General features: G+C 42.7%; 1 protein-coding gene across 5 annotated transcripts in view; it reads left to right on the plus strand.

Moving 5' to 3' along the window:
- The window catches only part of mpdz (multiple PDZ domain crumbs cell polarity complex component), a 40,909-nt gene that overhangs the window by 756 nt on the left and 17,384 nt on the right, over window positions 1-22,769 (plus strand). For 4 of the 5 annotated variants that reach the window (XM_079295406.1, XM_079295408.1, XM_079295409.1 and 1 more), the window contains exons 2-26: window positions 1,332-1,417; window positions 2,882-3,048; window positions 5,381-5,542; window positions 5,853-5,992; window positions 6,391-6,604; window positions 6,700-6,822; window positions 7,109-7,306; window positions 7,846-7,948; window positions 8,542-8,630; window positions 9,312-9,546; window positions 11,402-11,488; window positions 11,778-11,857; window positions 12,047-12,193; window positions 12,405-12,575; window positions 13,302-13,487; window positions 13,936-14,145; window positions 15,574-15,726; window positions 17,297-17,629; window positions 17,942-18,053; window positions 18,901-19,099; window positions 20,230-20,271; window positions 21,381-21,488; window positions 21,899-21,979; window positions 22,188-22,383; window positions 22,550-22,660. In XM_079295406.1, coding sequence (XP_079151532.1) covers window positions 1,402-1,417; window positions 2,882-3,048; window positions 5,381-5,542; window positions 5,853-5,992; window positions 6,391-6,604; window positions 6,700-6,822; window positions 7,109-7,306; window positions 7,846-7,948; window positions 8,542-8,630; window positions 9,312-9,546; window positions 11,402-11,488; window positions 11,778-11,857; window positions 12,047-12,193; window positions 12,405-12,575; window positions 13,302-13,487; window positions 13,936-14,145; window positions 15,574-15,726; window positions 17,297-17,629; window positions 17,942-18,053; window positions 18,901-19,099; window positions 20,230-20,271; window positions 21,381-21,488; window positions 21,899-21,979; window positions 22,188-22,383; window positions 22,550-22,660 — 3,663 coding nt within the window. In that variant the 5' untranslated portion in view covers window positions 1,332-1,401. The remainder of the gene's footprint in view (window positions 1-1,331; window positions 1,418-2,881; window positions 3,049-5,380; window positions 5,543-5,852; window positions 5,993-6,390; window positions 6,605-6,699; window positions 6,823-7,108; window positions 7,307-7,845; window positions 7,949-8,541; window positions 8,631-9,311; window positions 9,547-11,401; window positions 11,489-11,777; window positions 11,858-12,046; window positions 12,194-12,404; window positions 12,576-13,301; window positions 13,488-13,935; window positions 14,146-15,573; window positions 15,727-17,296; window positions 17,630-17,941; window positions 18,054-18,900; window positions 19,100-20,229; window positions 20,272-21,380; window positions 21,489-21,898; window positions 21,980-22,187; window positions 22,384-22,549; window positions 22,661-22,769) is intronic. The other variant, XM_079295407.1, reaches the window with a different exon arrangement.

The following is a 22,769-nucleotide window of genomic DNA, read 5'->3' on the forward strand; positions in this document are numbered from 1 at the left end:
GTTCCGTAGGCCTTCTGTGAATCATTACAAGCAACTGGATATGTGCAACCTAAAGAGTGAATCACTCCTGTTAAGAATATGAACCATATACCTCCAATACATTTGAAAGGACAATGTGTTAGAGGTCCCTGAAAGCAACACCTGTAATTATTAAAGCCATATTACTGTAATAGCATCAGAAAACATATAAACCCACTTACATAGACAGACCGCTAAAGCCCAAGACCACAATTGAAGCATTAACCTGAATTATTCAAAACTGAGTTTATTTTGGACACCAGTACATCCTATTAATTCATAGTTGTTGGATAAATAACATACACAGTGGCCACAAACCAGCGCTGTGGTGATCCTGTTGTACTGTAGCTATTCTATATATGGCTTTTAATTGTCTTACCAATCTCCTTTAATCGCGTAATGTCTCACAGAGTCATGTCATGCTTGTAACAAAGCCACTACTCGTCGAGTGTGACGTTCCTAAGATGGGAGTTGATGGCCATGACAAAAACACCTTCACACGTTGCCATTTGTCTTCAAAGGTGCGATGCTTCACTGATTCTTCTCTGATTCAAGCATGTGACAAATGGCAACATGTTTATGTGTATCGTCTACTGAACTGTCGCACAGTGTATAAATCAGATGTATGACGTTACGGCGGGTCATGAAAGAATGAGGACCTTCAATATATCTTGTATATATTTTGAGCCTAATAGCACAAAAGATAAAAGTCCATATAAACTTTGATTGTCGGAAGAAAATAAATCTAAATCGTAATCGTTGCTGCACTGCTATCATGCACGTAGGGTCTTAAAAGACTGCTGACTTGTCGTGCATACTACTACTGCCAAAGTGCACTGAATGAATGTAAATTACAAATTGATGATCCACCAATAATAAGAGCATTCGTCAAATATACGGAAACGAACAACCTGCAGTAGATGTGTGCTTACACAGACAGGCTACACCATTGCGCTGTGGACTGAGTAAATAGCCTACAGTTCTTCAGCACAATGGGTTACTCTGTGATGTTATGATGAAGCATTTTTTAAGAGATAAATATGGCCCTGATGGAATGGAAATAAATCCATTTTCTCTTTCATGTCGACTTTTTCGAGTAGAGGTGTCTAAGAGGCTGGTTCAGAGGAGAATGAGCGCTCCGGCTCTTACTTCTTGTTTGGATCAAGTGTGTTGTGGAAGACACTTTGAGAGAGCGCGTTAGAGCTTTGAATGCATTGATTACTGTCGGTCTGAAATAATAATTCCAACAAATATCCCCAAAAAGGTTTCTAAAGTGCATTATCCATGCGAAAACAAAGTGTTGTTCTTTGCAGGCCTTGAAAAAGGGGTACGTTTGAAATTGCTGTTGATGGGGAGAAACCGCGTTCAACTGGAGTTCAAAAAATGATAGAAACAATGGGTAAGTAATCACTTTTTTTATACCAAATGCTCAACTTATTTACGATTCATCGCAACCATAATAAACAAGACAAACGGGAAATATTGCCTCCACACACCAACTGTGCCTTTTTAAATTTGAATCTTAATTTCTTAGACAAGTGGTTTTTCTTGGAGAAGCGTTTCGTTTTGTCAATCGGGTGTCCGTCTTTGCTGGCTCGGCATCCGTGTTTTGGCTTCTGCTGTGAGTTTCTCTCAACCAGAGTTAAGAGGCACTGGATTCAGTTCAAGGCGTGGGGGGACCGCCAATGCTGCCATATCGGATTATGTTGCCACATACTTGATTGTTTGTTTGTCCCCATAGAGCTGCAAGTGTCCCAACTGTCAAACATGGAGCCAAACTGGTGCTTGCCAGCTTCTTTTGTTTAAAGCTGCAATCAGTGGTCACTCTCAAGACTGGCATGTTGACCATATACTTACTGTATGTCCAACCAAAAGAGTACGGATGACTGTGCCGTCACATAGGGCTGGGCAATAATTCAACATGATAATGATCATGATATTTTGAATTATGTCATCTAAATTGATAATAATAAGCACACACTAACTCAAATTTCTCAGAAAGTCTGATAAAATTCACTCCAATACACTTGTTTCCGTAATCTGATTACTATGTATTTGTCTGCATGCATATAAACACTCAGTGTATAGCTGGAAATATTATTTTTTTCTCTATAATTTCACTCAAAACAGTTATGTTCATGATGTACTCTTCATTATGCGAACTGAGGTGGGGGCAATGACAATGATACAGGACAAGTGGAGAGCAGAAGAAGAAGAAAACTCGCTGAGACCCCAGTGTTATTGGCTTGTTTACATCCTTCGTTCGAACAACAAAGCTTCTAGGTGCAAAAAGTGCTTTGGACCTTGTGCCCTATAAGATGTTAGTCACCGTTGGTGGGCTTCGGAAATTGCTTTATTTTTGTCCAGATGACGTTGGGCCGGCCCGTCCACACTAACAAGCCACTCTGGAGTTGCTCCATTGTGGGGCTTATGCTGGGTCCAGCAAGCAATCGGTGGAGGGGTCTGGTTCTTTCTTCTTTTACTGCCGATACCCATTCAATGCTCCTGTGAAACCCACCATTGACCCTCAAGGCAAAAAAAAAAGGAAACATTTCCATGCTGAAGACATACGTGATGCTATGCGATTTCTTCCTTCCACCTTGCTTATTTACATGTCATTGTAAACATAAAGACATATCTTAAAAGGTATAGGAATATGGTTTATCTTATTCTAAACAAATGAAATTTAAATGAATACATGTGCCTATGTCCAAACACCCCTCGCCGTCTCACTATCTCTGCCCATGAACTGATAAAGCCTCTGTCCTCATCACCTCTATCTCCACCACGCCTGCTTCTCCCCGCCGCGTCCACTCCTTCGATCCGGCCGGTGCCGTCACTGAAATAATGCGACGGCTTGCAGATACACAGCGTGCCTTGCAGGCGGTGGAGCGTCTCCAGGCCAAGCTGAAGGAGCGGGGGGAGGTGCCCACCGAGGAGAAGCTCAGCCTGCTCAAATCAGTGCTCCAGAGCCCCCTCTTCCACCAGATCCTGGCCTTGCAGAAGTCTGTCCAGCATCTCAGAGACCAGGTAAACTGAAAACGATGTCACGGTATGCACTTTGTGTCCAGCCATTCATAATAATGCAATAAGCACGACCACAGGTCTATTTCATCTGTTACAAGTTTTAACAAACAATGCCGTATTCATTGTTTTAAGCCTCACCGGGCCTTCGAGACTGTGAACACGTTCAATTAGAATGACAATGCTGCATACAAATGAGTGATGCCGGGTTCCCAGGGTTCCAAGGCCCCGTGGAAGGTTACAAGGTTATGATCATTTAGAGTTCTGCGTCGTCAGTATACGAGTATAAACGGCCAAAATGCCAGATGGCAGCGTCATACTTTGTTAGCACAGAAGAGTAACATAAACAGAAGTGGTCATGTTTAATGAGGAATAAGAGCTTGTCCATCTATTTTTTATTATCATGATGTTGGATGAGCTGGGGCTGAGGCAGGGGTAATATAAAGTGACAGGCATAGCTCTTGTGTTAGTGTCGACAAGTGCTGGAGTCTTGCGCACAATGTAAACAAACTTAAACCGTCGCATTACCTGTAGTATATGTAATATTTCCTACGCCCTCCACAGTTGCCAGTGCCTTTATCTCGTCCCGTTCCCTGGGTGACCTCACTGATTCCGTTTTTAAATCCCCCCCCCCCATCCCCAATAGTGTTGCTGCTGTGGCCAAATTGCTGTCAGGGTTCACACGAGCCAGAAATAATATGGGTGCACGAGCAGAGATACTTGGTCTAAGCCAGGAACTCTTTTTTCAAGCTGATTCTCTCCATGGAGAATAGCACATTTGAGTGGAGGGAAAGAGCTCTTAAGTCACAGTGGAAAGGGGCCAGGGTAAGCGTTTCAGAAATACAGACGAAAATATTCCAGCTATGCAGTGGGAGGCAGGGATGCTCGAGCTTTTTTTTTTTTTACCCCTTGTGGAATTTAGATTATAAAGGCCGTACTGGCATTTTCGTGTGTGCTGGTGATTCAGCTTATTTCAAAAGAGGTGCATTCCGCCTACTGTATGTGCGCGCGTGTGTGAGTCTGTGTTTGCTGATGCATGCGTTTGTTTCACTAAGCAACATTTATCAAGCAGCCATTCATCACAAATTCCCCTCAGATTTTGAAATGGACCGATTCCATGTTGTAAAAAAACGATAAAGAGACACATGTCAGAATCTGCAACAAGCCGGCGTTATGTTTTTATAGAGCTTCCAAACCCAACTGCACTTGTTTGTCCCCTTTAAGCAGAACCAATTTGGAGAGAGGGTGTGTTTTGTTGTGAGACAAGAGCCACACACACACACACACACTCTGTCCGTCTTCTGGCTCTGCTAGTTAGGCCTTGCACAGCCCATGTCGCTATGGCGACCAGGCCCCGCTCTCCAATGAGAAAGAGGCCACTGTATGAAGTGGGGCAGAAACAATTTCTCAAATGTGCAAGAACCAAACTGGAACTTTAATCCTCTTAGCCAGGCCCCAGCTAACAAAGCTCGCGCATGAGGACAGCAGCAACTTAGCAGCATGCTATGCTGCGTTAGCTCGACCCACAGGGTTGCGTTTGCAGTCGCAGCACTGATGTGTCCTGTCCAATGCAGTTTGGACAGGACAGGGACTGCAGGGACTGTCTTTAAAGGAGGCATAACTTACAGTACACGCTCCCCAAGCTGAAAGTTGTGCAGTCAACGTCCCAAAATGCAAATGCAGAAGGACAGCTTTAGCTCGGCGATGCCATATGCCAAATGGAGTGTTTATGAAATGATTGCTGTGTGCTATATCCGTCCTTTTAAATCCAGTTCAGATGGCCACGAACATTATGCCCTTTGGCTCATGCAATTGGAAAAACCCGGTTTTATGTAGTTGTCTCGTTCATGTCATTCATCTGTCATACAAGTAAAGTCATTGCAGTAATTAAAAGCAAAGCCTAGTAAGGCATCCAGATGGCCAGCGATGCTCCCCCCCCCCCCACCATGATAGAAATATTGTATTTGGAGCCTACTAGTCATTGTTGGAACATCAGCTAAGAGCCATTATACCCTGAAGGATTAGGCTGCCATAGATCCAGCGAATCATTGTGGGATAACAAACTATCCGTCATCCCAGTGGTTTAGACACCCGGACTTCAGCGTTTTGGTGTCTCAAATTAAACTTGCTGAATGTTTACGTCCACAGGAGGAATACATCATGATGATATTTGGTGGACTTTTAATTGTCTTTGGCTGGCAGCCAGTAATTGCCGCTCTCTGCAGGTGCATTTTTGCTGAAATTCAACAGACAACATCACATTTATATTTAGTTATTTAGTAGAAAATGCATATTAGAACAATAAGTCAGTGACACATCTGCAATTTTCTTTTTCCAGGAGAGTGTCCCAGTATCGAGTGGGAGTGACCTCAGCGATCATGATGCAGCAGTCAAACCCAACGGCGGCCATGTTGCCATCTCAGACGTATCAGCTTCTACACTCATCAATGGCAAGGCCTCGTGTGAAGAATTCGAACAGCTTATTAACGACATGGCGCAGGTATGGACGACTGTAAAGCCAAAGCAATCGTTGTGCAGTTCATTTTAACACACACACAAAAGTCAGCACCTCATCTGTAAGCAGGTCGATTTTCATGATTAGCTCTTTCTTCACTCAAACCAAATATCCGAAGACAGTCAAAGAGGAGTACAGGCTGCACACTGCGTTCTTTTCTCTTGAGGCACTTCAAATAGACTTCTAAAGGCAGCTTTGATGCTTCAGTGAATCAGCACAGAGCAAAATTGTATGGATACTGTATGTGTATATATATACGTATGTGTGTGTGTGTGTGTGTGTGTGTACGACCCAGGGGCGCTGCGTGACTCAAGTGGACCTACAAAAGCCAGAATCAGGAGGTCTGGGCTTCAGCGTGGTGGGCCTAAAGAGCGAGACCCGAGGAGAGCTCGGCATCTTCATCCAGGAAATTCAACCAGGAAGTGTGGCTGACTGGTACGTGAGACCCAACATTCCATTCTTCAAAGATTAAAATCGTATCCTGACAAAGTCAACATTCCAGAAAATGTTTCAGCATTTTTGGCCATTTGTTGAAGAATTAAGGATTTGAGACGTCGGGGACTGATACAGATGTTCTGGAATATTTCAAATTGGCCTATTTTACTAGAAATGAAAATTAAGTTTTTACAACTTTTTTTAAATTATTTTGTGCGAAGTGTGTGGCTTTGAGATGTTTTCTTCAAATTGAAACCTTTCATTACATTAATGTTACTCAAATAAGAACATAATATAAAATAATTAGATATCAGAGGCTTTGGCACCATTTAGCGTACCATACCCCTCTCTCTCTCCCTCACTGCGACACTCCATGCTACCCCCCCCCCCCCCCACAGTGATGGGAAGCTCAAAGAAGCTGACCAGATCCTCGCCATCAACGGCCAGCTCCTGGACCAGAGAGTGACCCACCAGCAGGCTATAGGAATCCTGCAGAGTGCGCCAGAGAGGGTGCAGCTCGCTGTGGCTAGAGGACCAATACCTCAGCTGGTCAGTCCTGCGGTGTCCCGCACGCCCTCGGCTGCCAGTACACTGTCAGCCAGCTCCAGTGCGGTAAAGATACACTCTCACACTCATGTAGAAAAACTTGTATTTGCACGCCCCCAACTTTTTTCGCTTTATTGATTCTTGTCTTTTGCTCCACCTAGTGGCAGCACGTGGAAACGATTGAGCTGGTCAACGATGGCACTGGACTCGGCTTCGGTATTGTGGGAGGAAGGACCACTGGGGTTATTGTGAAAACCATCCTTCCTGGAGGCATAGCTGATCAGGTGATTGCATGAATGCCTCCCGACTTTCTTTGGGAATTTGCTTTCAGAGTGTTGCGCCTTGTTAATAGTTGTTTATACAGTGTTTTCCATAAAATGGCTTTTTTTTGTTGTATTTTATGACACTTTCAATGTTCCAGAGAGATGGCTCTTGTCAGTTAGGTATAATGAGAATTGCAAGCAAGCACATAATTAACTGTCACTCTTTGTCTTTTGTTTGGTAGCGATAGTGTCATTATGGGTTCTATTGAAGACTAAGTCAGAAAACATACTTTTTTTTCGACTGCAGGATGGCCGCCTGCGCAGTGGGGACCACATCCTGAGGATCGGAGACACTGACCTGCACGGCATGGGCAGCGAACAGGTGGCCCAGGTCCTCAGGCAGTGTGGTGACAGGGTGAAGCTGGTGGTTACCAGGGGTCCTGTGGACGAGAGCCCCTCTGTCTCTGCCGTCATGCCCGCGGTGCTCCCCACTGTCAACGAACAGGTAAGAACCAAAAAAGACAGCAGAAAATCCATTCAAATTCTGACAATGTGGAAAATGTGTCACGTTGAAATTGGTTGAAATATTTGGAGTATCAGTATAGCAAGCGGTCAGAAAGCAGTTTCTCTGTAACAAATAGCCAAGATGATGATTCAGAGCTTCAGTTCAGGTCTGTCATCTCCAGTTCTATCCGTTCCGACCACGACGGCCCTGAATGAATGGAATTGAAGAAATAGCAGGTTGCCTGTGACTCACACTCACCGCAGAGCAGATGTCACTTTACTTTTTTTCAAAAGCAGCAATTTCATGGCTACTCAGTGCTCAACCCGATTTAAACATGAATAAAATGTAGTGACTCACTACAGGACTGACATCATACCCTTTGTATTGCACATATTAGCTGTGATTTTATGATTATATGAGAACAGGTTCAGAGCGCTGGAAAAAAAAGGTATTTTGCGGCCCACGTGGTGCAGTCGGATGCCGTGATTTGCTTTTCTGCTGTTGTCAAATATATCATCCTTTACTTTCATTTTTCACAGGGCTATGAGGAAGAGGAGGACGAAGCATTTGATGTGAGTCTTACCAAGAACACCCAGGGACTGGGGATCACTATTGCTGGCTATGTTGGAGATAGAAATGCAGGTGAGAAATGGCGGCCTTCCCCTTTTCAGAGTAGATGACCGTTTCAATTACAGTGTCATATTGAAGCTTAATTGCTTCCGCGCTTCACTAAATGCTCGTATAAGTTGCAATGATGAATTCATTCTCGCCTATAATCACTGGATCAAGCGTGGAATATGAAAGCGGTTGCTGGTTGTGATGAACCCGGTATCAGCATCCAGGTCTACAGAGCGTTTGTTTAACAGCCGATTGTTTTGAGTGAATCGCAGACTTCATATTTTCACTTTTATAAAATGTAGCAAGAAGCTACAACACAATGGGACCACAGACAGCCTGTTATTAAAGCTGTGATATTTATTGAATCAAATTGACGATTGAATGGCCTTGCATTATTAAAAGTCTTTGTTTTTCCAAGGTTAGCTCAAGTGCACTGGGTTCATCACATCATCTTTTGACGAGTTGTGTACTGTGATATTTAAAGATGCTCACTAGCCCTGACTTTGAACATCAAATGAAACATCTGTTTGCTTTTTCTCCCTGGCTCTTAATGTCATGATTCATGGTTATGGTCTTCCATCTCTTTAATTTGTTCTGTTCTTGGTCTGACTCCTCAGAGCCCTCTGGCATTTTTGTTAAGAGCATAACAAAAGACAGTGCCGTAGATCAAGATGGCCGTATTCATGTTGGAGACCAGATAATAGCTGTAAGTATCAATTCTGCTCTTTGTAGCTCTTGCAGTCTGTTTGCTGTTGCATGAGGCAACAAATGCAGTGAATGTTTAATATAATCTATTATAGTAATCACATTTAATCAATGGAGGGGAATTCTGAGATGACTAATTCACAATTAACTGATTCATAAAAGTGTTTTTTTCCCCCTGTGACTGAATATAAGACTTGAATTAGCACACTGAGCAATTCAGTTTTTCATTTCATTACTTCAGGACATTAACAACGAAGTGTAATTTCTTGCATCATTTGAAACACGAGTTTGATGTTGCCCTTTGTTTTCTAAAGTTCTCACAGACTCTTGTTTGCAGTGGTGTATTGGTGTTCATGTGTGCCTGATTGAGTTCTGTTCTTAAGCGTAAACGTTAATGTGCTTTGGGAACTTAAGAACGGAATAAAACACCTAATTGACTGACAGTTTTTACCCGTCTTAAATGATCAAAATAAATTAAGTTAATGGCTAAAGTAGATGGGAATAGTCATGTGCAGCACTCTGTTTCTACCCCTGCTGGTATTTATAATCACTTTGATTTATGTTGTTTCAGTTCCACTTCCATCAAACAAGAATATAAATGTCGATTCACACTCACAATGTCAGCACAAGCTGTTCAGGCTCCTGTTTAATCCATGGGCTCACAAATGATCGACCCCTGCAGGTGGATTGCGTAAACATCCAGGGATACACCAATCAGCAGGCAGTGGAAGTGCTCAGACACACAGGCCAGACAGTCCACCTTAAGCTGATCCGGCGGGGCTTCAGGCCTGAGGAGATCCCCCCTAATGTGGCCCCCGTTGTCACCGTCCCGCTCCCTTCCACCATCATCCCCACCACCACTGTCGTCATGATGGAGCTGGAGCTGGAGAGGAAGAACGCCGAGGAGGCTGCTCAAGGTAGGAAGGATGAAGTGAGAGAAATTTAATGAGGACAGACGAAAAACCCCATTCCCAGTTGCTCATCACCCTGTCAAAAAGAAGTTGTCATTTGATATGCAAATGTGTCTCAGACAGGTGGTTTTATGATGCAGTAACGAGTGACTCCAAATGGAAATTTCCATCACTTTTATCAATATAGTTGAAATACAGAAACAGAATATTTTCCTGCCGCATATAAAACCACACTGACTTGAGTTGCACTGAAAGGGAGTCCAAATTGATGTCAACATTGTGATTTATTATAGAACCAGAAAAGTGGCCTTCTACTGAATATGCAGCAGGTGTCTTCATTCTTTGACAGAAGTATATATTTATTAATATTTTTGATTGAATATTTGACACTGAACTGATTACGTTTTGCCTGTTAGAGGACTCCTCTTAATAATAGCAATATAATGAGTATGCCCACATCATTGGCCATCTTCCCTTCCTAAGAAAGTGAAATGCACTCATTAGTAATTATCACTGACAAAGGCTGAGAGGACAAAACTGTTCTCTCAGACATGTCAACACATAATCAAACAATTCCTGTCAGATCCTACCCGTCTCATTCGCTATTATACTGCACAGGCTGAACTGACCCAACAACCACATTTCTAAAGAAAGAACACAAAGCTTTCCATCATGTTTCGACCCTGAACTATATCCAATAATAAATCAGCATGTGATGCCCAACGTTTGACAGGGTATCCACACAGCTAAGACATTGACAATTGAGTTACAACTGAGGTCTGCATGTGTGTGCTAGTATCTATCATGTACTTCTTTTTTTAAATGGCTTTTTTTCCCCTCGCATTTCTTTACGATGTTGCCATTAAACAAGACAGACAAGAGAGTAAACATAAAGATTCTCATCCCCAGTCCTGACAGGACCTCCAGGCCACTACAGAAGCAGGAAAAGCAACTTGCATGAGTTGTGCCAATAGTGATAGATGGAGCTTGAAAGTGATTTGATCTGGCAACAGGAAGTTCAAGCCCAAAAAACCTGCAGAAGTACTAGCAGCCAGAAGCCGACAAGACCGAGAGGGTCAGGATTGTCTTGGCTGCTGTGAAACCAGCACTTTTGAGTATTACAGATAATAAAAAGGACATCAGTGCATATATGATGCTATGTCCCTGGAGCTCCCTTGTTATAAACACAGAATAGTTTGGTGAGTAAGAACATATTTGAGCTAATTTACTGGGCATGGTATCACAAGTTTGATGAAACTTGGGATGGGTCATTTAAATGGTTGGGATTAACGAAATAAATGAATGACACTTAAATTATTGTCAACTCAGTGTTAAGGTTGTTGAGCTCCTTCTTGCGTACCATGAGCTAGCATTCGTTTTTATGTTCGCACTTAAACGGTGCCGGTGAACGGTGTAAACCGTGGCTTTCTCGGGCGCATGGGTAGTCATTTCATGGGCGCCCACTTTGGTGCCCTGTGGAACTCCAAAGACATAAACCGTGGCAATGAGTTCTAAAAAAACAACGTACCAGGGTCATGAAACAGATGTTTGAAGTACTGGAACGTTTAGAGTCAGCCATTATGGATAACATCAGCAAGAGCACGTAACCCTTCTTCAGACCAATAAGGAAATGAGTTAGGTGGGTGATCGTCATTACAAAAAGAGTCGGAGATGCTCAAACTATTTTGGAAGAATAAAGTAGTATCAAATATAAAGACAGTATTTCAAATATGCTTTTTGGGTGTGTGTGTGTTGTTAGTGGAAAGTAGACGTTTTTTTTTTCAAGTGGCTGTCTCTACTGTCATGTGTCTGTGTCGCTTGCCCACTTCCGTCTGTCTCACTATTCATTGTGTGTTTACAGTCGCCGCAGATGAAAAGCCGCCGCAGACAAAGAGTGAAGGATCTGATGTCAGCCCAGCCGCGGATCAGCTTCCAGAAGACAAACATGGTAGGGGCTCGGAGGCAGGGATTCTTCTTTAAGTACGCCAGCAGAGATACTGGGCACACATCCGACAGATAAGGGTTACGGTCGTCAGGAACACACTGACTAGCAAAACACACGGTGAGGTAATCCCGAGATGAAAAGTTTTTGTTTCAGAAGGTCTGATCTTGAAGTCAACATCAGTACTTTGCAAATTGTTTGAAATGTATTTCGCTTTGCTGGCTGTTGAATTGCTTATGGCAAACTTGCCTTTGATGTTGTTTTCTGTATTCATACTTTTGTCTTGTTATCCAAGGGATGGAGCGAACACCCTTTGACGAGGAGGATCTAATGATGAAGTGGCAAGAAATTCTGGGTCCAAGTAATGAAGTTGTAGTAAGTTTCTTTTCTCTCATCCATCAAATATGAACTTGGTTTCAGGGCATTTGCTTCATAATGGTAAACAGCTCAAAACTGGCATCTTAAAAAGAAGCATGACCTTAGTCGGCAAACAAAATGAATTGAGTCATTAATACAATTTGTTTCACATGCTGGCTGAAATGTGATTCCTTGTTTCCATGACAGGTGGCACAGGTGGAGAAGTTTAGCGAGAACAGTGGGCTGGGCATCAGTCTAGAAGCCAACAGTGGGCATCATTACATCCGCTCCGTTCTACCTGAGGGACCCGTTGGTCGCTGTGGCAAGCTGTTCAGTGGAGATGAACTGCTTGAGGTGTGCAGCCCCCGAAATGAAAGAGAGCATTTCATTGTCAACAGTGTAGACCTTTTCATATTGCATTTGCCATTTTTTTTGCCATGAACACGTGTACGTTACTTTGATATAATACAAATACACATACCTGAGCTAAAAGGTGGCCATTGCTACAAACCATTGCTACTGAACCAAGTTTTGAATGAAGCTAATATTAGCCTCTCTTTTGTAGGTCAATGGTTTATCCCTGATCGGTGAAACCCACAAGGAAGTAGTCAGAATCTTGAAGGAGCTTCCACTTTGCGTAAATATGACATGCTGTAGGCCCGCCCCTCACCTGCAGACTGACATGGATGCTGTCCAACCAGAATCAGAGACTTTGTCAACAACATCAAAATTAAAGGTACTGCGTTTGCACTGCTGAACTAGAGCAAATTTACGCCTATGTATTATTTTTTTAAATGCACATTTTTTAAATTTCATCATGCATCATTACATAGAATTTGTCAAGTATTGTTAAGAAAGAAACGTTGAGCAAGTGACTGAATGAGCTCATGGCTATGATCATGCGGGGTATTGCAGCAGATGATGCTTATCAGTAGGTACGGAAACTCCCTGCGTCCTCCCGAAATGCAGTAATGTGAAATCATGAAAAATGTTTCCCCGCCTCTGCATATTAACAAGGGAATATGATTGAGGAGCAATACTCCTGCAGTCCTCCGTTATAACCCATCAACTGTTATTAGCTTAGCCGATGTGTCAATCGCTCCATCGGCTTTCCATATTGTCAACGATGATGGATAAAGACGTAACAATACACAGGGGAGGCTGAAAGTTTATTAAGACCAATTCTAGTGAAACCTCAGCAGCAGCAGCAGCAGCCAGCAACATTTGCTGGAGATATGAGACATCAAAAGCGGCTTCCCTTTGGGGACGGGGTTTTCATCTTTCCAGCTTTATCTGTGATAATGTACTACTAAGGCCCTGGCATCCCAAAGATGTTTCCCTTTTATCTGCTGCCAGTAACCTGAGCCAGAGACACAACTAGAGGGTAGCGGTCTGTGGGGTTGGGAGTTAAAGTGACGACGGCATGCTGTTACAAAAGAGATTTGGGGATTTTGCTCTGCAGAAACAAATAGACCAGAGCAGCGGACCGGTTGCTGAAGACTCAGAGGTGAATGTAGCGGCAGCGGCGCGGGATAATGTGACAGCGGAGACGATAGGATCTTCTTTGGCCATGTGGGAATTGGAGATCCAGAACATCGAGCTTGAAAAGGGAGAAGGGGGATTGGGATTCAGCATTCTGGACTACCAGGTGGGAAATCTTCCTGGGATTTATAGTTGTAACACCAACGTATTGGCACTTTTATAGATGTTGTGTTTGTCACGATTTTACAACAAAGTATTTGGACGTGTATATATGCTGTTGTATTTATTCCCATCATAAACATATGGAGCAGTACATTCTGTCTCAAGGAAAGCGATGCGTAACGTTTAAATGCATCCTCTTATGACATTTTTTAATATTTTGGAGTATTGTTTTTTTTTTCATCCATATTTAAATGCTTCTTCTGACAGTCATGCAAGTATCTCCACAGAAAGAAAGAACATACTGTATTATGTTTTATATTACCTTACTTATTTCGGCCTTTGTATTCCTTGTGGAAGTTATATCACAAAACAAATAAATTAAATTCCCTGTAATAAAGGCTACGATAGTTTACCTTTTGACATCTTGTTCTTTTTACCGGGACTTGCCATAGGACCCACTGGACCCCGCCAAGACGGTGATCGTGATTCGCTCTCTGGTTCCCAGCGGTGTGGCCGAACAGGATGGCAGACTGTTGCCAGGAGACCGACTCATGTATGTTAACACCACCAACCTAGAGAACGCCAACCTGGAGGACGCTGTCCAGGCCCTGAAGGGAGCCAACCTCGGCAAGGTCCAGATAGGAGTTGCCAAGCCGCTGCCTGTAAGCATTAAACATAGTATTTTGTATTTGTATGCCTATCTGTTGGGGTTACTTCAAGTTTTATACATATTGCGTTTTTGTCGTTTTGGTAAAGTCGGGGATTCTTCACCGTGTGGATGCGAGGATGTGAGTCAGGTTGTCTCGATATCATGTGACTCACGATCTAGTCGTGAGGGTTCAGCTTACGAGGGCATGAATTTTTCATCCAGGCAAAAAAGAGTGGAGGTTGGCTGCACGGTGTAGCATTCCACCCGCTGCTCATTCGGAGGAGGCGACCAGCCTGAAATGCTCTGCACCCTTTGTTTCATATGTTATGTTATTGAATTTTCCAAGAGCACATACCCTCTTGTACACTTTAACACACTCGGGCATCTGTCAAAATACGGGGTCGGTCCAACGGCATTGTTCATCGCTCCAGGCCCCTGTACTCTCGCTCTCTTTATGTACTATAAAACTGCATTTTTCCAGCTGTAGAGCTACATTTCTCCTGTATTGAGTCTGCGGTTGGAATACACAGTGAGACATCTGGGCTGCCAAGGTTAGCTTGAATAAGAGCTGTAGGAAGCTTATATGTGGAATAATCCAACTCTCCTGCCAGGATGTGGAATGTACCTCTGAGGGGTGTTTTGGGGTATTGCCTCTCAAAATTGAGTCTGACAGTGTGCATTCTTGGTTTTCTTATATCTACCCAGGCTGCATGCTTTACAAAATCAATATCAGGCACTAACAGTAAATTAAACACACTTTCTTTTAAGAAGTAATTCAAAGAGAGTCACGAATTATTATGCCGTTATGAGCTATTTCTCTGTTTGAACACTTGTGCACCAAGATCAATATTAAACTCCAGAATAAGTGTCTACAAATCTGAGTAACGTCCAACATCTAACACCATTTTCATTTCATACTCATTGATTTGTACTTGATTTGGTCACGAAAACAAATAAAATCAAAAATCGAATTACAATGAAGCTTGGAGACACTGAAAGAATTTCTCCACTTTCCTAGGGAATATGTGGATATTCCCACTCTCCACACCCATATGGTGAGCAGGGAATTACTTCATCATCCACCATCCATTCATTTGACTTCATAAATATTTGGGTTGAAGAAGGAGAGGAAGAAGGACTGACTGAGGGCATCGTTTACCGAGCAGAGCCTGCATTGGTTCGTTAGCTTTTGGGAAAACATGTGATATTTGCTTCTTCTGCCTAATTTTACCAAGAGAGGTCCTGTTTGTTTGTAGTCATGCATGGAGTTATCTTATATCAGCATTATCCTGACAAATAGATGAAGGGATTAATTAAGGGATACATGTTGTATTTTGTAGCTGGAGAAGTTGTCTGTGCTTAGATAGTCCACCAAATTGATCAATATTTAAGGCCCGTCGAGTGTCCCCGTTGGTTACGCGACTTCCGTTCGTTATCACAGATCGACACCTGCGAAGCGGACCTGTCTGACGAAAAGGCGTTAGAGCTTACTTACTCTGGGACAGAGGACGACACTTTCCAGGCATCCATGATTGCCCTTCATGGTAGCAGCTGCAGCGCAGACCTGGATTACCTGCACTCGTCCACGCCCAAGGTAAGCAGCGCAGGAAATCCACAGCTGAAACCGAAAGCACAGCTAGCGAGAGTCAAAATGCCAGGAGAAGTGCTCATTTTCTCTTTGGTAAGACAGAAACAACATTATTTGTTGTTATATGGGGGTTGTAGCCGTGGCTGCTTTTGTTGTTCTGGCTGCCCAAGAGCAGCAGCGACTCCCCAAATGGATATGAAAGCATTAAGGAGAATAAACAAAGAAGAGCAAGGGGCACACAAACTGTTTTCCAAACAAAGTCACAGCTGACCTTATTTGTTGGGCCTTCCGAAGACATTTCGACTATAATAGGGCAGCATAGAGGGACAGACATGGGCCAGGACAACGTGGGGCATTTTATAGTGCTGGGGGATTTCACAAAACCGGTTTAAAATGTCCCCGTTGTATGAGGTCAGACAGCTCAGTCTTCTTGTGAAGATGAACCGTTTCTTCCCCTAAAGCTCGAGAGAGAGAGAGGCAACTGGTCTGTTGATACATTTTAGAGGAATGACAGTGACAGTAAACGGTGGGACCAGCTTTTTATTCAGACTTGCTTGACAGTGTCTCAGGTGATATTTTCTGAGGAATGTGAATGATTTCTTCTTTCAGGTCCACACCTATAAAGGTCAACTGTTTGTTAAAGATCAAATGAGTGAGTCCACCAAGACACTGTCATTAAACCAGTGATGGCGATAGATTACAGCTGTGCTACTTGGAACTACTTTGAAGAGAGTCAGCCATGTGCTCGTGCATTGGTTGTTCTGTTCAAGGCTGTAGAAACATACATCTGAAGTCTACTAAAAGGCACTCTCGTGTCATTTCTCCCTATAAGACTGTGCCCTTTTGAAACAACCAATTAGATACATTTCCCAGACCAAACCAGACCAATAATATAATTCCACACTATGAAATATTTAAATTTTTAAAGAAATTTGTAAAAAAAAAAGTCATGGATTTAATGGCATCTTAAGCTTTATCTGGGTATGCCTTGAGTGTGAAAGTGAAAGTTTAATGTTTGCATAGACACTATACTATAATACAGTGGTTCCTAACTTAAACATACACGAATAAAACTCTTGCCTGTAAATGTCTTTTCTATTTTCATAATTGCTGTACAGGAATAGCTGAATACCTTTAGTTGTGACAGACCAGTTCACCCCAGATCTATAGCACCACCTTATTAAAATCCTATTTCTTGTTCTACTCTACTTTTCTCCTGTCTGCTTTATTAAGCCCCACTTGTACTGCGTATTTGCATATTTTACCTTTTTCTTTTCTAAAGATTTATACGTCTCTTCTGGCTCCCAAAGGGAAGTGGTGGCTGAGATTCATCACGACTCAATCTGGTTCTAATATAGTCTTAAATGCTGTTCCAATAAAACTACATTTTGGTGCACGGCAAGCTGAAGACCACCAGTAATTCCCTCTGCTCTCTATTGGCCACTGATGGCTTTTCTACGGCTCATTACAAGGAGGGCGGGATGGCGAATGAGCAAGATGAATTCCCCCTGTTGGGCAATTGTCTAACTATCACAGCGGAACGTTCATTCAGCTGCTCTGCTTTGTTTTACCCTAGCTGACAGCTCGCCTGGACTTGTTGGATGAGCGTCCCTGCTTTGCAGCGCCGGACGACACACAAGCGTTCTCCCCGGAGAAGTCGGCCTCTTTCGCTCCGCCGAGCCCGAGAGGTCATAACCCGACTTTTAACGCCATATTGAGCAGTTCTGATCAGTTCCTGGCACAGCACTCGACCCAAGAAGAACCAGCGGAGAGCTCAAACTCATACGGCCCGTTTGCTGAAATAGGGACAAGATCGTCTGTCCCTGATGAACCCGTGGAGTCTCTTCACTATCAGAAGGAGCCAACCATGTCTTTTGAAGATTTCGGAGACATAAAGCTCTTGATGAAGGTAAAATAATCGTCTCATAACAAACTATAGATCTGGAGGAGTTCATGTATAATAAGCTTGTAGGGAATAATAAGATGAGCATTTCTTTGAAATATCATTTCTCTCTCCCAGTCAGACGTGAGGCTCCTTTCAAACATTAGACACGCAAACTGCTCAGCTTGTTTGTTTGCAGCTCATTCCCACAGCCAATCAGCTGCCACCTACCTTTTCCTCTAGAGACCCCCCCCCCCCCCCCCCCCTGCTTTGTTTGGAATCCGGCCTAACATTTTAATTTACTTTCATGAATAACCGTGTTGAATTATCACTCTCAAGGGCGAGGAGACCGGTGTGAAAGAATCAGCAGAAGCCGGTGACAAGGAAGCACTGACCTCGGGGAGCAATTTTGAAAGGACGATCACAGTTGTCATGGGCAACTCCAGCCTAGGTTTGTGCTCATTTTCTTCACATTCTTTTGATTTGTTCTATGATGTATTTTTCCCACCTCATCCTTCACAGAAGTGTAAATGAGTTTGCTGGTCTTGAAAGGCTCATTTGGCCTTTACTTTTGCCTCTTATTTTTTTGAATGCCAGATTTGAAGCAAAATAACAAAAACGATTTTTTTTTTTTCCAGCCTGAAAGGGTAATTTCATTGCTATCCAGTGTATTTCCATTTCAAAAACCTACCCATGGGGCTGCTACCGGCTCAGAGAATACGAAGTTTATTAAGGTGTTATGAAGACACCGTCTCATTTTGCTTTTTAGTATTACGGTTTCTACTTCATGCTGAATTCAAAATGTCCACGTAATACTTTTGGGTTTTGTATTTCGAATCTTTTTACTGTGTGGAACCAAATTCCACTCCTAAATAAAACACATGATGTTATTTCTTATGATATTTTCAAAAGAATCCCTTTACACCGTGCAAGGGAGTTCGAAGGTTTGAGATAGTCTCAGACTAGTGCCACACTCTGAAGTCACTCCACTGAGAATAAATCATATTCGTGAATATTATGACTGTTTCTAGGATCATTTGGTGAGATAAGAGGAAGATTTCATGTTTCTGAATTGATAACAATATTGTGAATCAGATTAATTTTAAGTACGGGGACCTTTTTTTTAATCTATAATAACAATTAGTCCTGAGATGTCTATTGGTGGCATTGTGGTTTTAACAGAGCTCATTTATCAGCGATTGTCCTTCAATGTTAAATCTTTAAACTCTTTATCATAATTATAATCCAAATCCAAATGTATTAAGTGTGTAACCCGTTTCTTATAACATACCTCAAAGGGATGACCGTGAGCGCCATGAAAGACGGTTTGGGAATGCTGATCCGCAGTATAATCCACGGTGGATCCATTAGCCGTGACGGGCGCCTGGGTGCCGGTGATCTCATCCTGGCCATCAACGGAGAGCCCACAGCCAGCATGACCAACGCTCAGGCTCGCGCCATGCTTAGACGACACTCTCTCATTGGACCAGACCTGGGGTGAGAGACTATGATTAGAAAGCAGTGGGCCACACATGTTCACACACATCCCGTATTATTGAAAGGAAGTAGATGATTGTCGATAAAACTGTGATTTAAATGATTTAAAGACCATTACCTTTTTAGTTTGATTGTCACTGACCCCTAAATTCTGCTGTCATTGTTTTCTGATTCACAGTACACTGCACAAAGCATTCCTCTTCACAATGCAGTTGTTTAACACCCTTGCTACAGGGATACAATATTGTTGTACCAGTTTGTATTAGCAATTAGAAATCTGAGAAAGAAAAAAACAAATCGTACTTAGTATTCTGTGCCAACTTTTAGTGCCTGCGTTTTAAATTTTCTGCACTGCCAACATAATTCGGTTGGTCGTGAACGAGCAAGGTCTTGTGAAATTGGTCTTTTGAAAAATGAATGCTTGTGAGATATTTAGTGTTTGTATAGCTCTAGAAACTGGTAGAGCTGCCCAGTATTTTTCCCAAACAGGTATACCTCAAGGTCCAACCTCAATTACATCAGTGTTGCTGAAAGGGGACATGAAATACTTACCTTTCAGTGCTTGTGCACATACATCTGGGCATCTGGATTGCCTACCAACCCACAAACTGTGAAATAAGACAAAAACCAACAGTTTTATTGTCGGCTGCCTCGATCAGAAAACATATAATTCAAAAAAACTATTATGTTTTGGCTCCCCTTCCTGTGGTAATTGCAGGCTCATTTGAATATCTCCACCAACGGCTTGAGAAATACGTTTGCAAGCCACTCGGGGCAGCCTGGGCTTAAAGAGACAGGCACTAGCACGAAGTGTTTCAGACATAGGGTGAATACAGGGAGATTCAGATGAACAGTATGACAACATTAAAGCATGTAAACATGTTCTAGTAGAAACCCAAAATACAAGTATGAACCTGATGATGTCCCCTTTAATTGCAAGCCTTTCAAACAACACATGATGTAATTAAAGCAGATGATATTGTAGTTGAATGTGCACACAGCAAAGGTCAGATTTTGCATTAAGTTTCCACAAGAAAATTGGGATGTGTTGTTTCACAAGTTCTGCGTGCTGAACTGAACTTGACGGTTTGTTCGCCCCGGTGCATAAAAGCCAACTCTTCACATTCTAGATCTGCTTGTGCACCTGAGGACGATCTGTGCCCGTTTTATGTGTGAGTATTTTTTTTTCTCGGCAAGAAGCTGCCATCTCCGGTTTCCTTCCTCTCATCGTCTCCATCTGCCGACAGGCTTCATTGCAGTCTGTTAAAGAGCTTTATCCAGACGCAGAATTGGACAGTCGGCTGTGTGTCAAAACAATGAGAACAGCAAAGTGTAATTGATGAAGATGTGGTTCTGAATGTCATTCCGATTGGCTGATTCACATTTTGATTATGCTGACCACTATTAACCAACATTGACTCAAAATCACACATATATGTAAAACACATTTAGTCAAAATAATATCTGGATAAATCTTGATCGACTGCACCACTTACCGACTCAACTTGCTGCATAACATAGCAAAATCATTTTTTATATCTGTGACTAACATGTTCAGTCATCACCTGGATGTTTTCTCTCTTAACACTTAACACTCTTTAACTCACTGCTTTTCGATTCACCGTTGGCATTTAAGCTCCGCCGCTGTCTCTCGCTGCGTGCTGTGACGCCGTCTCTAAAGTGACTCATCACATTTCATTATTTCACTGGGATTGGTTTTCCTCTCTGTCTGCATGCCATCATGTTAGAAAGATCTGCCAGCTTCACTTTAGATGTGTTTAAACGTGCCCTTCAGAATAAACTTCACTCTGAATTGTTTGGAAATGGGACTTTAAATGGGAGTCAGATCTTGTCAGCTCTCTTTTGGTTAATTTCTTAACACAAATTAGTAATCTGCCCATGAATCCATGATGGATATGCCTTTCTGATTTGATACATGTTCATTACACAGAAGGTGATAGAAGACTTGATTTGCTCAGACATTTATGAAGGTAAACATCTGCTTTGAAGTAAGTTTCTGAATGTAAATAAGCAGATTTTAAATAAGCTCTTTTGTTCAGTGAAAGAGGGGGAGTTTGAGTGCTTTAATACCGGTTTACACTTGAATGCCAGCTCTTCTCTGTTTTAGGTCAAATTACCACAATGCTTTAGTGAACAGAGGCATAATTGCCACTAAGGAAGGTGATGGAAAGTCGTTTTCTTTAAGAAATGTTCAACTCATTTGTGTGTATGTGTGTGTGTGTGTGTGTGTGTGTGTGTGTGTGTGTGTGTGTGTGTTCAGCATTACATATGTTCCAGCAGAGTATCTGGAGGAGTACAAGGCCAGCCGAGAGCCGGCTAAAGAGGATCTCTTCTGTGAAACGGCTCCAGTCCCAGGAGCAGATCCAAAGTATGTCCTCATGTTGGACCTCAGTAACTTGTGTTCTGCGATTACACTTTGAAACAGGTCACCTCTAGAATGTGCCCTGTTGAGGTTCCTCGTGAACAAACCACTTATGTTTCCATTCAGTGACCAAAGCACATTGGGCTCCAAACAGTGTGTACGCACAAACAACGTGCATACCAACATTTGACACACAAATCCAGGATCATCAATATTTTCCGACCTGAATTTGTTTGTACTCTGTTTGTATCCGAGCGTTATTTCCTTTTTTCCAAAAACAATGCAAAGACGGTGCAATGTTTTCATGCATGTTTGCTCGCTAAGCTAATTGCTACACAGCACTACTGCTGTTTTGGTCCCTCAAGCTTTCTTTCGAATTTTTACCAAACTTTTTCCTTCCATTTTTGTCGGCCTAGAGACATTCCGAGCCTCCCTGAACGGGAAGATGGCGAGGGAGAGGAGAGTGCCGCTTATAGCAACTGGAACCAACCTAGGAAGTGAGTACCCACTCTATTTACGCATCTCATCTAATTTTGTGAATATGCCGAAGACAGACATGTTTTGCAGAGCTTTATATGAAAGAACGATTGCTCGAGTTTGAAGCATTGACACACAAAAATAAACTAAAAATCTTATTTTCTGTCCAGCATACAAGAAAAAGTTCACGGCAGAGTTTTGAAGAGCAAAAATGTTTAAAAATTCTAGCCTGCGTACCTTCCTCAGAGTGGAGCTCTTCCGAGCGCCAGGCAAGTCCTTGGGTATCAGTATTGTCGGGGGCAGAGGGATGGGCAGCCGGCTGAGCAATGGAGAGGTGATGCGGGGCATTTTTATCAAGCACATCCTGGAGGACAGTCCTGCTGGACAGAACGGGACCCTGAAGACCGGAGACAGAATCGTAGAGGTAAAGGAAAATTTCAGTCAATGAATCAGAAAGCTTTCCTTTCGGACAAATTACTTCCCATGGTATTTGAGTGATGTGCAGTCATTTGAGAGAACCAAAAAACCTTGAGGAGGGTTTGAAATCCTGGAAAAAAAAAACTCATATTGTTCCCTAAAATTTGTGTCAGGTGGATGGAGCAGATCTAAGAGATGCTAGTCACGAGGAGGCAGTGGAGGCCATACGCAGGGCAGGCAACCCTGTGTCCTTCTTGGTCCAGAGTATTATCCACAGGCCCAGGGTAAGTCTCGATAATAGCGTCAACACCAATCGACAGTCAATAATCTAAAGGTCGCAATTTCCTTTTCCATCTGCACGTATTCCGCAAAGCCCATTTAGGGCACTTTCAA

Source organism: Melanostigma gelatinosum (assembly GCF_949748355.1).
Source record: "Melanostigma gelatinosum genome assembly, chromosome: 23".
In the NCBI taxonomy this organism is placed as follows: domain Eukaryota; kingdom Metazoa; phylum Chordata; class Actinopteri; order Perciformes; family Zoarcidae; genus Melanostigma; species Melanostigma gelatinosum.